General features: G+C 37.9%; 1 protein-coding gene across 1 annotated transcript; it reads left to right on the top strand.

The window, feature by feature from the left end:
* The first annotated feature begins 322 nt into the window (after positions 1-322).
* Positions 323-10,841, top strand: LOC104461858 (rho GTPase-activating protein 18-like). Its single transcript, XM_010073591.1, has 5 exons — positions 323-525; positions 1,334-1,480; positions 6,668-6,792; positions 7,928-7,989; positions 10,615-10,841. Exons 1-5 carry the CDS (start codon positions 370-372, stop codon positions 10,704-10,706), a joined length of 582 nt encoding a protein of 193 aa, XP_010071893.1. The 5' UTR covers positions 323-369; the 3' UTR covers positions 10,707-10,841.
* Positions 10,842-15,811: the final 4,970 nt, after the last annotated feature.

Here is a 15,811-nt window from a genome sequence, read left to right as displayed (position 1 = left end):
ATTGTGTTAACTTTCAATTTAAGAAAAGCCAACAGTAATGTTTTCAAAAACATCTGTGGGATGCTATTTATGCACCTACATAACAAGGGTTTTGAATAAAATCTTACTGTGCAGGGCTTCAAAGATACTTGAAATGTTCTCCACAAAAATAAAGGAATCAAAATTTTCATTACAGTTTTATAAACATATCCTATTGTTGTTGCTTTTCATATGGTTTTATTAGGAATTAAGAGCTTTTTAACGAAATATGTAACATCATGTTTGACTCTTAACTTTTTCATGTGCAGAGCTGAGCTGTAAGTTCTGCTGTTCTTTCAGGTACTGCTTGAATTCCTCCAAAGGGTAATTGATAATCGAGAGAAAAATAAAATGACATTAAAGAATGTTGCGATGGTGATGGCCCCAAACCTTTTCACATTTCATGGGTTTGGCTCAAAGACTATTGAACAAAGCGAGTTTGTTATGGCAGCTGGAACAGCAAATGTCATGCGCTTTATGATTCAGTACCAAAAACTTCTCTGGACAGTAAGTGTATTCTTAAGGGTGGGGCGGGGGGTGGGGGGAAGGATCATAAATTTCACAGACAAGGCATCTGACCAAAGAAGTAATATGAACGTATATCCATGATTTAGAGGAAGATCAGCCCCATCCAGGTGGGTTCTTGCACATAGGCAACTCTTATGGGAGCAAAACAGAATCATTACATCTTATAGTAGAGTTAAGCTCTGATGGTCAGAGTTTTGATATTGTATGTACCATATGTGAACTCAAAAATAAGTCCTTGGGGGATCTTTGTATTTGGCTTATCAGTATGCATTGTTATGAGGAATTTATTATTTTCTGCTTAGAGATATTAGCAGGAAACATGGTGTTGTAGTTCATTTCCCTTTTGGGCCAAACTTCATGTTATATAAAACATGTTTTGGTGAAACATGAGGTTTTGTCATGGTCTCAAGCAAAGCTCTAACTTAGACTGGAAAAGTTCAGGCTTTGCTGTCCATCAGCAGCTTTAAACAATTTTGACCTTTGCTGCATGCAAGGAAAAGTTATTATCACCGTCACACAGACTAAGTGTTAAGTGAATTTTTTTTGGCTGAGGAAAGTAAAAACACTGCGTGATTCCACCTCTCTTCTCCTGAGAGCTTACTGGATGGAATATAACATCATGAGCAGAGTGGTTTCACAGCTTTATATTGTTTGAATCTTTAATTATTACTGGAAATACTATTTTTTCAAGTTCTACCTGACAGCCTGTCAATTTACAAAGTTTTGATAAGTTAGTTACTTTAGGAAATTGTGTAGATATTCATACTTACTATCTATATTCATCTAGATTCCTAAGTTTATTGTTAACCAAGTGAGAAAACAAAACACTGAAAGACAGAAGAAGGAGAAAAAGGACAAAGCTATGAAGAAACTTCTCAAAAAGATGGCATATGACCGGGAAAAGCATGAGAAGCAGGAGAAGACCCCTAATGATGTAAGGAAACATACATCTGAAATACTTTATTAATAAGACTATTATCTTTAGTGAAAATGTGGATATAGCAGAGAGGATATCTACATTTATTTAACTGAGAATTTCAATAGATAGCAAGTTAATATGGGCATGACACATTTACAGGGCTGGGATATTTGTTTGTTTTCCCAGTTTTTTCAAAATATTTCTATTCTGAAAAATGACATCCCACAGGTTGTTTCAATTTGGGCATCTGAAGCAAAAGTACATTAGATCTGTATCTGTAGAGGGAGCAACTGTTGTGACACCACCAGTATTATCGTACCCACATTTAGATGCATTGCTGTCCCCCCGCAAGAAACCCCAAAGGATGAAACAAATGTAAAAAACAGATAAACTGCTTCTTATGCAGCTATTGTCCAAGTGTCTACTCCCAGCTTACCCTTGTGTATATTATTTACAGTTCAGTATCTCTCCATTAGGTAACGTACTTCTGCCAGACCCACCAGTGATGTCAAGGCATAAGTTTCAGTGTAACGCTCTTCACACATTCTTTACAACAACAACAAAAAAATCCTGTGGCATTATAGTGTGATTTTTTTCTGTACTTTAGAGGTGTTTTAATTGAACTGTTCTGACTGACATGGAAACTTTTCAAAAATATATCTCATGTACTTTGAAATCTCTTATTAATTATGATTTAAATGAAGTCAGTAATTACAACATTTGAAGCTCATTAGCCTGTACATTTGAAAGACGTGATTCCAGAGTTGTTTTAAATACATAAACAGGTAACACCAAATATGTGTATCCTGATAACATAATGAATACATATCAGATTTAGGTGGTATGAAAATACCACCTTGTGGGTTGAAGCCATGTTGAAGATTCCGGTGGATTAGAGACATCGTGTGGTAGCTTGTAAAAATGCATTGCTCTGAACGGTGTGTTTTTCTTATGAAGTATGTGTATGACAAACAATTATAAAAAAAAGGTGGTAGTATTCTAATAAAGCCATTTTTTAAGCTATTAAGACAAAAAATAGAATATGGCAAATGGATATAATATCCCAAATCTACCTGGTTTGATCTCGCAAGTATGCTGCTTTTTTTTAATTTTTTTTGAATATGCAAAAAGCTGGATCCTATGGACAACTGCATCTAATATCTACTGGAGAGATGTATTTCAATGTTCCTACCTTGTTTTGTGTGCAGTGTTTGACACATCACTTAATGTCCAAAATTAATTAATTCCCCAGGTATCACTTTGCCTTAATTTCGTATTTGTCTATATGGAGGAATCTGTACACAGAATGAGGACTTACATCCAATTTTAAAATAAAGCTAATTAAACACTGACATTTAGTTTATGCTGTCTAATAAGAAAAGGATTCTTTGAATACAATTCAGTTATGATGAGATGACACTTAATGCTGCCATCCCCTGTTCAACATAGAAATAACAGCAAATACACTGAAATAGGCAAATGCTGTTGCAACTTCAGGTACTGGATTTTTTTTGTAATTCAGTGCTGTTGGTATTTTAGAGTAAAATATGCCTTTTTAATCTTCTGGGGAGTTAGGGCTGAAGTCTCGTGTAATATATTCTTACCCAAATGTAAATGTAAAGTTACTATTCAAGAATTTTATTTAAGCCCTAGACTTCTCTGGGCATTTCCTTCAAAGTTACATAGTACCTTTTTTCACAAATCATTTATGCTTATTTGAAGCATTCAGTAATTTGGGTGCCTGAGAGCATATTACTCTTAAAGTCATATTCCTAATTTGACAAGGCCTCATTGTGAATGACAATTTTATACATTTTTTTCAAGAAAAAAATTGTGTCATTCTTTAAGGAAAATTTGATAGGTTTTTTTTTTCTCCGTGGTTTTCAATTTATACTGCCTATAGGTTGAAATTGAGGTGATTTTCCTGTGCAGTTCCTGAACCGCATTCCAGTATTAGACAGCAAGTGAGGCACCCAGACTTGTGGTGAATCGCCTCTCAGTATTTGCATTCTTAATGGCAGTCTGCTCATTTGGATAAAATTTCATCTTATCTCTGATGAGGCCTCTCTGTCAATCACATTTCCCCTTTTAAGATGGAGGTTAAATAGCATTTACTGCAAAGTTTGGGCAAGATATTCTGTACAGTGATGAGAGTGGTTAATATTAGAAGGCTTGTGAGGGTTAATTGCTTTTTGGGATACCTGTGCATACCTATGGCCCCAAGTCTGTGTTAGGGATTAAGTCTTTATGTTGCTGTTGGGATGTGTAATGCTCTAGCCAGGCAAAGAAAGATGCCCTCAGGACTGGAAATTTACCTGCTAGCATAGCCAGATTTATACCATCTGTTATCATATTCCTCTACATGTTGCAATTGTTCCAGCACAGCAGTCGTCATGTTAGCAGCACAACACAATGCCACTGGGCTTATCTAACAGGTTAGAATAACCATTGCATCCCATAGCTGTTCTGTTTGCATAACCTGTTTGAATTTTCATAGTATAATGTTACAGACTGTTGCTGAATTTGTTATCCACTGCATGCCAGAATACTTACTGAAAAAATTGCTACTTGTCAAGTCATTTCTTTTTATAAAGTTGTTTGTCCCAAACTAGGTGCAACACTTTGCAGTTCAAAGAGAACAACTCCATCCCATTTCTTTCAGACTTTGTCTCTCACGTAGCAAGATGCTTTTGAATTCCAGTATTGTTCTTCATTTTTTTTGCTTTGTATCATTCACATATTTAATAAGTATATATTATATTCTGTCATCTGAGTCATTTGTGAAAATACTGCATAGTCACTTCGTTCCTCTCTTCATCTAGCCTGATGAATATTTAAGTGTGTCATGCAAAATGGAACAGGAGAATCTGGAAGAGACCCACCTCAGATCCTGTAGCCAAGCAGATGCATGTCTTTCATCATATGTAGATTCAAGTCCCTCTGAAAAGAAGGGGTTTGAAAGAAGATGAGTACCTCACAGGTGACTGCTGTGCCTGCTACAAGCTAAATGTTGTAGGCCAGTGTATTTTCCATCAGCCAAGGACATATCTTTCTTCAGGTTTTTAAAGTGTGCAAGTACCTAACTCAGCTAGAGGTTTGAGTGTTGTAACCCTCATCCTGTGAGGCAGGAGGGGGGACTCTACATACTATAGGTGACTGACCCACCCATCAGCATATCGTCAGTCACCTTATATGTACTTGGCTTATATGTTGTGATGTGGGGCCATAACTTGGACGTTTTGAACTGTGTTATGCAGAGAACAAGTCCTTTTGTGACTCTGCTCCAATACCTTTTGCAGCCATGTTTTCTTTCCCACCAACTTGCACAATGAATGGCTTAGGGGATGCTCAGTATTTGTTCTCTCTGTAGTTGGGCACCATGAACAAATTGTGCAGCTGAGCATGACTTCTGTAAATGCAGGTGGTGAAAGTGGCAAAATGCACTCATTAACTGAGCTAATAATGATTCTGTCTGAATAAACAAAGTAATTATTCTGTTTGATCTGTGACCATAATGTTACGGCTCTGTGGACATTTCTTGTTCCTTCTCATACACTCAAAGCAGGCACGTTTTTAAATATTTGATCACATCCTTGCTGTATAGAAAAAAAACCCCTCTTATCCAGATGAAGGTTGGAAAAACTCCATTAAAATCAACTGAGACAAAATGATACATAATTGTATACAAAAATGAGAACCAATTTAAAATTACCATGCTGAATTTGATGAAGGACCAGTTAGGGACATCTATAAATAACTGTTTAATCCTTGAAAGATTCCTTTCCTTTTTGCCAGGATCCCAACAGTTTGGAAAGAGACAAAAGATGTTTAAGCAGGTGTTAACTTCCTAGCAGATGGCTACAGACATTGTTTCCATAGGTGGAGGCCTTAAAGAACAGATTTGACAGATTTAGGTATAAATTTAGGAAGTTGCTTTTTGAGATCTACTGCAGCCTTATGAATCTTTGATACCACAATTAATATGAAGCAGATTCTCAATGTGGTGATCTTAGTGCTTTAGATGTAAATAGTTACTATGTCTAGTATTTTTAAAATCAATAAAGACAGGATATAGAAGGATTGTTTGGTTAAAATGACTTACCATAGCTCATCACTTGTATAGTAATGAGCCTTTAGATTTCTCAGGAGCTGTGCTTCTGATTCTGCTCACGTTTACAATTGTTCTATATTTGTTTAACTCAGATGGTTTCAGAGACATTATCCTAGATTCACAGGTGCTCAGATTTGTTTGTTGATTACGGAGGAAGAAATGTTCAGCCATACAATTGAAGTAAATGGGGAGAAAAAGAAGAGAATGAACGGTCATGATCAACATTGACTACTGAGACTCTTACATTCCTTTTCCTACCAAATGGTAAATGGTGATGTTATATGAATAGAAAAATTACCTCAAGATTTCTGGGAACAGAAATTAAGACCTTATTCACAAATAAAGTATGCCTTTTTTAACTTAAAATGTCATGTACTGCAAGTTGAACAAAAAAACCTGTCCTTTGGAGCCCTCCGTCTCTGTAACTAATATGATTGGTATTCATCATCAAGGATTTTGGGGTTGAAATAAAATACAAATCCATTATGTAGTCAGACCTGCAGGTTGACTAGCTGAATATATTCTGGAAAATAAAAAATAGGGAGAAGAAAGCAGCAGTAATGAATATCTGTTTTAAAAGGAAATTATATTTGAAAAGAGGAATCACTTAAAGTAGACTGACCCATGAATACTTTGTGATTTATTTTTTTTGGCATGAAATTCAGATTAAATGAAACTGGAATGGTTTCTTCTGGAAGTTTTAGTGGGGGAGCAGTGCTGGGAGGTTGCCTGGCTTTCATGCACACAGCAAGTCTTTTCCATATCAATCTCATATGCTTCTTATCATACCTAAGTGTGTTCTTAATATAGCAGTAATTGTTATTGTTATTCTTAACATCTTTGAAAAATAATTAAACACTACTGTTCTTTTGTTCCAAAGTTCTCCTTGCTGTTAAAAAGAGATTTGAAGGTCTGATGTAATTTACTGAATTACTGTGTAGTTACCGTATTTCTGCAGTGAAGTGTAGTAGATAGTAGTTAAGTGTACTTACAGAGCACTGTACTAAGTTACTTATTCCATACTGTATTTTGAGAAGCTCATCAAAGCCAGCCGCTAGCAGCTTTGTTCCAATACCATTATTGCTTTGCAGGCTGATGTTCCTCAGGGAGTGATACGGGTGCAAGCGCCTCATCTTTCGAAAGTTTCCATGGCAATACAGCTGACAGAAGAACTGAAAGCCGGTGATATAGTAGCCAGGTTTCTCAGCCAGAAAAGGTACAAACTCATTCTTGCTTTGTTATCATTCTGGGAGAAGTGTCTTTTCATATATTATATCAAGAAAAAAGTTTCAAAATACTTTGTCCAGGTGAGTTCATGAACTTTTGGACCAAATTTAGCCTATTGGAACACATGCTTGAGGAATTAACTGAGTGCTCCTAATGTCATTAAATCTCAGGAAGCCTTCAGGAATACATGAGTGCCGTTAATAAAAAATAAACTGCTATTAAATCTGATGGGTCAGGAAAACTTTTGTAACTTTCTGGGGAGAAGACAGAAGGTAACTCCAGGAAAGTAAGTCTAGGAAACAAAGGGATGAGGAAAAGAGAAAGAAAATATTTTGTAAAAAAAAAAAAGCATTTATATATAGTAATAGTATAGGTATTGGGATATAAATATGTGCACATTATACATGTGCAGTGATTTAAAAGGAAAGCTACATTTGAGTCATCCAAATCCATTTAGAAAGGGAGAAGTTTTAATTAAGCTTTTGAATCTATTTTTTTACATATATGAGCAAAGTAAGAAATCAGAATAGACTTAGCATAAAAAAAAATTAACAGATGAGTGCATCATATGTAACTATTCATGCTAAAGCAACAATGTGGTATACTAGTTGAGACTAATAAGCTGCTTTTTCCTAAATGCTGTTTTTAGAGGTTTACACTTTTGACAGAAAGTTACTTTCTGGCTGTGCCTTAGCATGCATTATTACACTTAAGTAATGAGAATAAATGAATCCCTTTGTAATACGGGAACTTTGTTCTTCCACTGTCTGTTTTTTACTTCTTTTAGTTGCAGCAAAATTAAAAACAGGAAGAATGTGGTTTCTACCACCCAACCATAACGCTTTTTCAGAAATGTGAAGTGTTTGAGGGGAATACTTATTTTTGCAGCAGCAGTGAAAGAAAAGTCAGAGGGTAAATATCAGGCTACTTGCTAATAACAATGGAATTATTTCCTAAACCCCACAGTTTCTTCACATCTGTATTATTCTACCTTTTCTGTAGTGTATTGCTCACTTGCAGGACTATTCATTTGCACTAGCGTGCAAGGGTATTCTTGTTCACTTACTGTATCAGTAAATGTGTATAAACATGAAGGGTTATTCATTGTGTTTTTTTCCTGACAGTGGAAATGTCCAAACACTCAAGAAAGAAGAGGTCTTTCTTTATGAAATAGGAGGAAATATTGGTAAGAGTGGCTTTTGAACAACTTTTGCTAGAATATGATTCCTTGACATGTTGTCCGTGGGCTTCACTGTGGTTGCATTTTTATTCATGTCACTAGTTCTCTCTGACACTAAGGCAGACAGTTAACCTTGCAGAGAAGGAAGCAGAGATGTTCATGTGATCATTGTACTAGTAGTATCTTATTATCTCTCCCAGAAGCAGTCAGCAGCTGTAACAGATGTTCCTGATAATGTATGTACAGGGAAGAAGCACAGAAGAGTTGGATAGGAAGGTAGTTAAAGTTCATCTTATTAATCTCTTTATATTAAGGCATAAGTGAACTCACAGTCCTTCATGCTCTGCATTTGAACGTTGCTTGCAGGTTCCTTTGGGGAAAAAAAATGTTCAACCAGAAAGATGACCTAGTGAGAAAATTTTCCAATGGTTAGTCTTTCCTGACCTGTGTTTTCCAGACCCTCTTGATTAAAGCAAATAGCAGATCAGCAAGGTTAATGCCAAAGGACCACAGTTCTGAAATTTTCTTTCATGAATACAGAAGTATTTTTGCATTGGGAATCAGTTTCTAATCACAGTGTTTTTCATATACTCAGCACAAAAAAATAAAAAGAGAACTAGAAAACAGTATTGGATTGGACTTACATTTACTCTTTTCTTATTAACCTTGACCTGTTAAACTTTATTTGAAATTATAAAATTCCATGAATACCCAGTACTTCTGTACTTTGCAATTTTACTTCCTGTATGTAAATTGCTACTTACAGCATTTTTCCTTTTTACCTAATCAATATTTTAAATCAATTATTTTTTGTGTGTCTTGAAAGACTTGACTTAAAAATAACTTTCCTATGTTCCCTACAACAGATATGTTTTAGTGTTTTTACTAAGTCTGATGGAAAAAAAGAAGTTACTAAGATAGCTGGATGCCAAATTAATGTATTGTATGTTCTCTTGCACATCCAATATGTACATACATTTGCTTTGCCTGTTAAAGCAGGTTGTGATCCCAGATGTAAGACTTTTAAAGGAGTATCTCATTTATTTTACAGAGTTGTAATCATTGTAGAAAAAAGGTTTTTGTAACAGAACTCCAGTGAAACTGGAACAACCTACTATCACATTAAACATGTCATAGAAATAGTATGTCTCTTACAGAAAATACATGGCTAGTTGCAGATTTATTTTGTTTTGTTATTAAATAGGAAAGAAAGCTTAGATGTTTCCTCTGTCTGAATGATTTACTTTCAGACAATTTCAACTTTTATCAGCCCTTACAAATACCATTCTCACTTGAGATAAGAGAAACTCCCTTACTTTAACCTGCTGTACAGGTGTAAGCAAACCAGCTGTCCTGATCTTTGCCATTCTCTTTCTGCCCAATGGGACATGGGTATGTAGAGGGAGCCCAAAAGTGAGAAGACTTGACAGGCTTGTGACACTCTCATATGCTTACACTTACAATTGTAATGTGCACAATACTACTGTCCTGTCACCTAGCAGATGGAGCTGCTGAAGACTCCAGATGTTTTTTGACTACTTAGTACTGTACAGGGCTTCAGGGCACTGAACAGGACTTCTGCTATTGCTTTGTGACCGGGACTGGATAGGGACATGGCAAACCACCGACCCTGCACTCTTCCTGCCTGAACACGCTGCACTGTGTGGGAGAGAGGGCCTAGTTCAGCAGTGTGGGCAGTACAGGTCATGTAGGTTGGGATAAAAATCCTAGAGGGAAGACAGGCTGTTTACCTGGCAAGGAGACCAGATGGAGAGGGAGCAGATGGAGACCGAGCTTAGTTGAGCAGGAAGTCTTGCCTGCTCTGCATAGGCTGTCCAAAGAGTTGGCAGACAAACCCAGCTGCTGCATCATGCCTCTGCTCACCTCCTGCTTCAGGAGCACATGTGCTTGAAACGTCTGGCTGGCACATGAGCCATCCATCCCAACCACTTGCACGGTTGGGGCTGTGATGCAGAGCTGCAAGTGCGTGAGATAATGCTTTGCTGTGGGGGAATGGGAAGAGTATGCAGATCTTGATGGATCAGCATATGCTGTTTTCATCATAGCTGCTAGGCGTAAATTAATTGCTTGTAATGCACCGAGAACACTGTACTACTTTTCCCTCCTAGGACAGTAACCATTACAAGTGCTACGTAGAACTGCTGACCAAGAGGAGCAGGATAGGGAGTAAAAACTTCTTAGCAAGGACAAACCTTTCTCCAACTTTCCTTTTAAGAAGTGGAAAACAACCTGAAATTTTAATGGACTTCTATGCAAATGTGAACCTAGTGCTTGGATTTAACCACGAGAGGACCAGGGCATTGTTCCTTTTTCCTAAACCTTCGCAGAGGGGAGCTCCTATGTGCATGGCCTGTGTGAAAAATCTGACCTAGAACGTTCCACGGAGGTGGCGCAGCCCCTACTCTCCTTCCTTCTTCCTCTGTCCCCTTTCCTCCCCAAGACTAATGGGAAGAGTAATAGCACTTCTAGGTTTTATCTGCATTGTCCTTTGCTTCATACCACAGAGAGGGCTTGAAAGCCTAAATTGAATAAAACAGTGATAGGAATTTTCAAAAATAATTTCCTTTCTTTTTTGGTACTGATGTAACCACGTATCTCTTCTATTTCTAGGAGAACGCTGTCTTGATGATGATACCTACATGAAGGACCTACACCAGCTCAACCCAAATGCTGAATGGGTTATAAAATCTAAGCAGAGCTAAGCTCACAATTAATGGAAAAAGAACAACCTGTGGACTTGCTTTGTAAGGTTGAATGTTTCAAAGGGATAGTGCGTCCATTCAGCATTCAGCTGTGTTATATATATTAATAGAATCTTATCCAGTTAAAAAAAAAAAGTGATGGAAGCCCAACAGTGATTACCAGTAAATTTTCAGTTTTACTCGCAGCAAAATTTTGGAGATAGCACAGTTTTCCCACTCATATTTGAAATGAGAAGTACCTTAAATATTTTAATGGCACAATCTACCTCCCCTCTGGTAGGTCTTGTTTCAGAAAAAAAGTTTTTCAAACAGATGTTTAACCTCTTTATATTAGAGATCTAAATCTGTTTGTGTAGAATTGTGTGTTCATATAGGTCTTTACAGTGCTATTTACACTGGAGAACCAAGTCCTGATCAGCACTTCTGAATGGTACAGTATTAAAAATACATAAAACCAGTCAACTGAATTTCCCAAGTGTGAAATTCACAGGAAAAAACCTGCAATGCAATATATTTTGTCTTTGGAATTCTTCATTTTGTTCACTTTCTAGGTAAAGTTTGATGAAAACTATTTAAGAACAACTGTGAAAATGCTTTCTATGCAGCTTTTTTTTGCTAGATCTCTGACATATTTTTTTATTCTTATTCCAGTTGATTATATTAAAAAAAAAAAAAAAGATAAAAAAAGAAAAGACAAGGTGAGTAATTTTTAAAGCTCACCACTCTTGGCAGTATCCTTTCTGGAATACTGTCATGCACTAGAAAGACCTCTAGGTTTTTCAGCAATGATATGTAGCCATGTTATATACACTGGTTTCAGTTTTTTTGGACATCTGATAGATTGCAATTTTTGAACTGCCAAAACCTGTCAATTACTAGCACAATAAAAACTTTCAGGAAGAATAAAATAACTGTGGAGGGAAACTAGTCTAAATTTCATAGGTAGCAAACCACCAAACTTTTCACTCTAAATCAGTGTAAAGGTCTACTGTGGAGTTCACATCGGCTTTTTGGCTATTGCCTACCGTCAGCTGTATGTCTGGTCTGTTCTGGACAAGGCTAGAAATCAAGTTCTGATTTCCCTTACGCTAATAAATGCTGTCTGAACCACTTCAAAAATTAATAGTCTAATGGTGAACTATTGCAAATCCTTCTCTTTGCAGGGAGGAACTGAAAGCTCCCTGTGGAATTCACCAATAATGAATTACAGAGTGACACAAAGAGCTGTGGACTGCAGCTCCAGAGCCTCAGTCCCACAGCAACACTTTGGGCTCACTAACTTGTGTACCACTTTACAATTTATTTGTAAATTAGCTCAGCTGTGCTTAAGTGCTCACACCCGTGTGCTGACTACCTGAAATAACTACTGTGAAATTACATCCTTGGAATGAAATATTTTATTTTCGTGCGCACACAGAGTTATATTGACCTCATAGGGAATATTCTACATACAATCCAGGACTGAATTACATTTTTTTAGCTGATCAAAGCTTATTAAAGGAATAAAGGGCTTTTCTGCTGAGCTTTGGATACAGGCCTGGACTGTGTTGTTCCCAAAGCAACCACTGGAGCTCTCCATTTTATATATAGACAATGAAACAGAACTCTGAAAGGTCATAGAAAAATTAGACATATACTGATGAGTTATCCACAGCATATGAACAATTTTGGGGGTGTAAGTAATTATTGTTTTTGAAAGTCAAAAGCTGTCTTCATATGGAAAAGAAGCACTGAAGGATTCTCAAAAGCAGAATGAATAAAGGAGGAAATTGTTCTACTGTGACTGTACTGCCCTCAAAGCTCCATCTCATTGGGTACCCCTACATGGTATAGCACTGTGCCACTATGGGCAAACCCTGTAAGACAAATCACTTTTGTCAGCAGAACAAATCACACTCCCTGTTCTTTAAGTGTAAGGAGTAGAAAACGAGTACAATGCTTAGGTAAATATTTATGGATCTAATGTAATAAACATAAGGGGGTTTTGTCATGTAATACAAAAATTTGTGTGTTTTCGTATAGTTCTGTAAAAGATTACTTGTTACTGGAACTCTAGATGCTATTTTAATCAGGAGCAAAGTGCAGATGATAGGAACAGCTGTACGGTTTCAGTATACAATTACAACCGCCCTGTGGCTATGATCTCTTAAATAACTTTGTTTCTGGTTTAGTGCCATTATCTTTTTTTTTTTTTAAATTTAAAAAGCTCTTTTATAATTAAATGTTGTTTTTTCTGACTGCTTTTCTCATTTGAATTCTTACATTTGTATATAAAACATACACAATTGACAGCATTGATTATTTTTTAATTTTACACTTTATATCTTTGTAGGTAGCTTGTAGTTTTGTGTATGAAAAGAGACATTGATAAGTTAGAAAGAGTCTTGCAACATAAATGCCTGCTGGAAAAGGAAGGAAATAGTGTCTAGAAGGTTAGAAGCTCACCACAATCACAGCACATCTTAGATAAATGCATATTTTAACACTGGCTATATGCAAGGGAACAGTGACCTTCTCAGCATTTACTGAAAATACTGGCTCTTAATTTCTTAGAATTAAAGAATTAAATTAGGGCACCAAGGGGGAAGTCCAAAGTTCATTCAGGTAAGCTGAAAAGAGTCTTCTATAATTAGGATGACAACTGCTGCTTGGTTTGCTTATTTAAGGCAATTTGGCAGCTAATCATTGTTTGGAGGACAACTTGGGAAACACAGCTGCAGTTTTTTTTTCACCCAGCTTATAGGCTGATTTAACACTGGCTGTGCAAGCTGCACTGTGGGACTGGGATGGGGTGAAGAAAGGAGTAGGTCTGTACTGCTGCCTGGATGTTGTGGAGCATGGAGGAATGGTTTTGTGCTCAAAAATAATCCTGTAATGTATATTTGGGGGAGGGCGGTGAGAGGATTTGCAATGTTTTTGTGGTGTCTTGACACCTTTCTCTTACTGCCTGTCCTCTTCAAAGACCAAAGAGTTTTCACGTACTTCCCATAGCCTCCTGTACTTCCCCACCTTGCATGAAGTGCATGTGCCATCCCTGGGTATCTATGGGTGCTAAGAAGGAAGCTGTCATCCCAACCACTGACCCCTGCATGAGCAGCAGCGAGGTAGGCAGCACATTCCTGTGTTGCAGGTCAACAAGTAGCGTGCATGAACGTGCTGGTGAGGTTTCACAAAAGCGGTAGGGAGGAGGAAGATGAATGGGTCTGGATGGGTGGAAGCATTGGCTGAGTCTCCTTCAGGCCTTTCAGTATGCAGTGGCTCATTTGACTGAGATGAATTCAAGGGGTAAGGAGATATATTTTTATCCAGTGAGCACCAAGAAGGAAATGTTTGAAAAAGGCCTCCTTGACGTTTTTCTGTCCCATTTTTTCTTTGTTAGATATTCCTCTTAAAAGCAAATGGAACTAACTGTCTAACAAAATATGCGCTTTTACTAAGTATTAAGAGTTAAATTGCAGCAGAAATCTAACTTGGTGAATGATTTGCTAAATAAATGGTTTTCACTGTATCGCACCTAAGTATGTCTGAGTATTAGACTTCTATTGTGCTTCTGATTTTAAAGGGTTGCAGCCATTCAAAAAGAATGTGTATGCACTAATCTTACAGCAATATTTATAATAATTATTTTTTATGTCATGCAATGCTTATAAGATATTCAAACCACTGTTTGTGTTTGCACGCAGACCGGAGCTGAGGTAGGTATTTATCATCCCCATTTAAACAGATGGGAAAAGTGTTCATAAATGGCTTGCTTGTGGCTAGAACGGGTGAAATCAATCTGATATAATCCTTCAAAAATTGTTTTAAAAATTTGCCGTATAGCCAATAACACAAGTACAGCAATCACAAATCTGACTTCAGGGGACTGTTTTGATAAATACAATACTGTGGGTTTTATCCTGGTTTCCAAAGGAAAGGTGTCTGGGGTAATCTTGCTGCCTATGTATGTCTTCCCCTAATTACCTCTGAAAATGTTGTCAGACCAGTCATTTTTGGCAAATGGAATGGGGGGAGGGAATATCTCTAAAATAATTAAGTTTCTATGAGTTTCATAAAGTTAGGCAACTGGAAGGGAGACAGAGGCAGTATGAGCCCTTTGATCAAAGGGAAGATGACAGCACGAACTCAGCATTTCTTTAGAGACCAGAACAGATGCAGGAGAGGGAATGTCCGCATACTCTGACTGTGGAGGGCAGGTGCCCTTGGAGCTCACAGCCAGCCATGGGACATCTCCATCAAGCATTTGGATGCCTGTGAAAGCACTTGCTTGTGTTGCCTTCCGACTTCTGAATCTTCTTTTCTGACTTTCTGCAGTTGTTCTCCTGGGCTGGCTTTTGTGGTGTGATGTTCTGGTTAGTACGGCTCATCCCCCACCTTCTTTGGACTCGGCACCCAAGCGAGCATCTTCCTGGCCTGAGCTGTACCTGCAGTTAATGATATTCACACAGGTGGGGAGGTGGGTGGCGGTGCCTCTGCTCTCTCCAGTGTTAGGTCTGTTGGGAACTAACCTTCATCCGGGACAAAGATCAGATCTAAAATCAGTCAGTGACCAAGGATAGCCTTTACATGCAGGTTTTAAACTCTAGTGGGAATATAACTTGCCATTCAGATCCTCTGTTCTGAATCATATGGAGGTGGTAGTGGTGGTTCAAAATCTCTGCAGAGGTTACCACTCCTTAATTAGTCTCTGTTGGGATAATTGAAAGGATCCTTTGTTCTTCCTGTGGTGACCAGTAAATAACAGTCATGCACACTTGAGAGCTGAAGTCTGTACTTTACCTGCCACACGAGCTTTCCCCTCTGTTACCTTTACATCTCCATAACGCCCTACTCGTGGCAATCCCTGCATTTCAGTTCCACTGGCTCCCCCCCCGTCAACAAGCCGATCACATGCTATATCACGGGATCAGCTCCTGCAGGTCAGTCAGTTCGCTGCTGCTTTCCCATGGGATTCCTCGTGGCTTCAGAGCGGTGAAACCACCACCTGGCTATGACATCCGTGCGTCTTTGCTGTCCGGTGTCATTCATCGCCCCGTTTGGGAGCAGCGAAGGATCCAGCCGACACCACACGTCTCTCTCTCTCCTTGTCCGGGAGCCGCCCTCTG

The sequence above is a fragment of the Pterocles gutturalis genome, unplaced genomic scaffold, assembly GCF_000699245.1.
Source record: "Pterocles gutturalis isolate BGI_N339 unplaced genomic scaffold, ASM69924v1 scaffold25727, whole genome shotgun sequence".
Taxonomy (NCBI): Eukaryota; Metazoa; Chordata; class Aves; order Pterocliformes; family Pteroclidae; genus Pterocles; species Pterocles gutturalis.
This window is presented reverse-complemented; position numbering and strand designations above follow the sequence as displayed.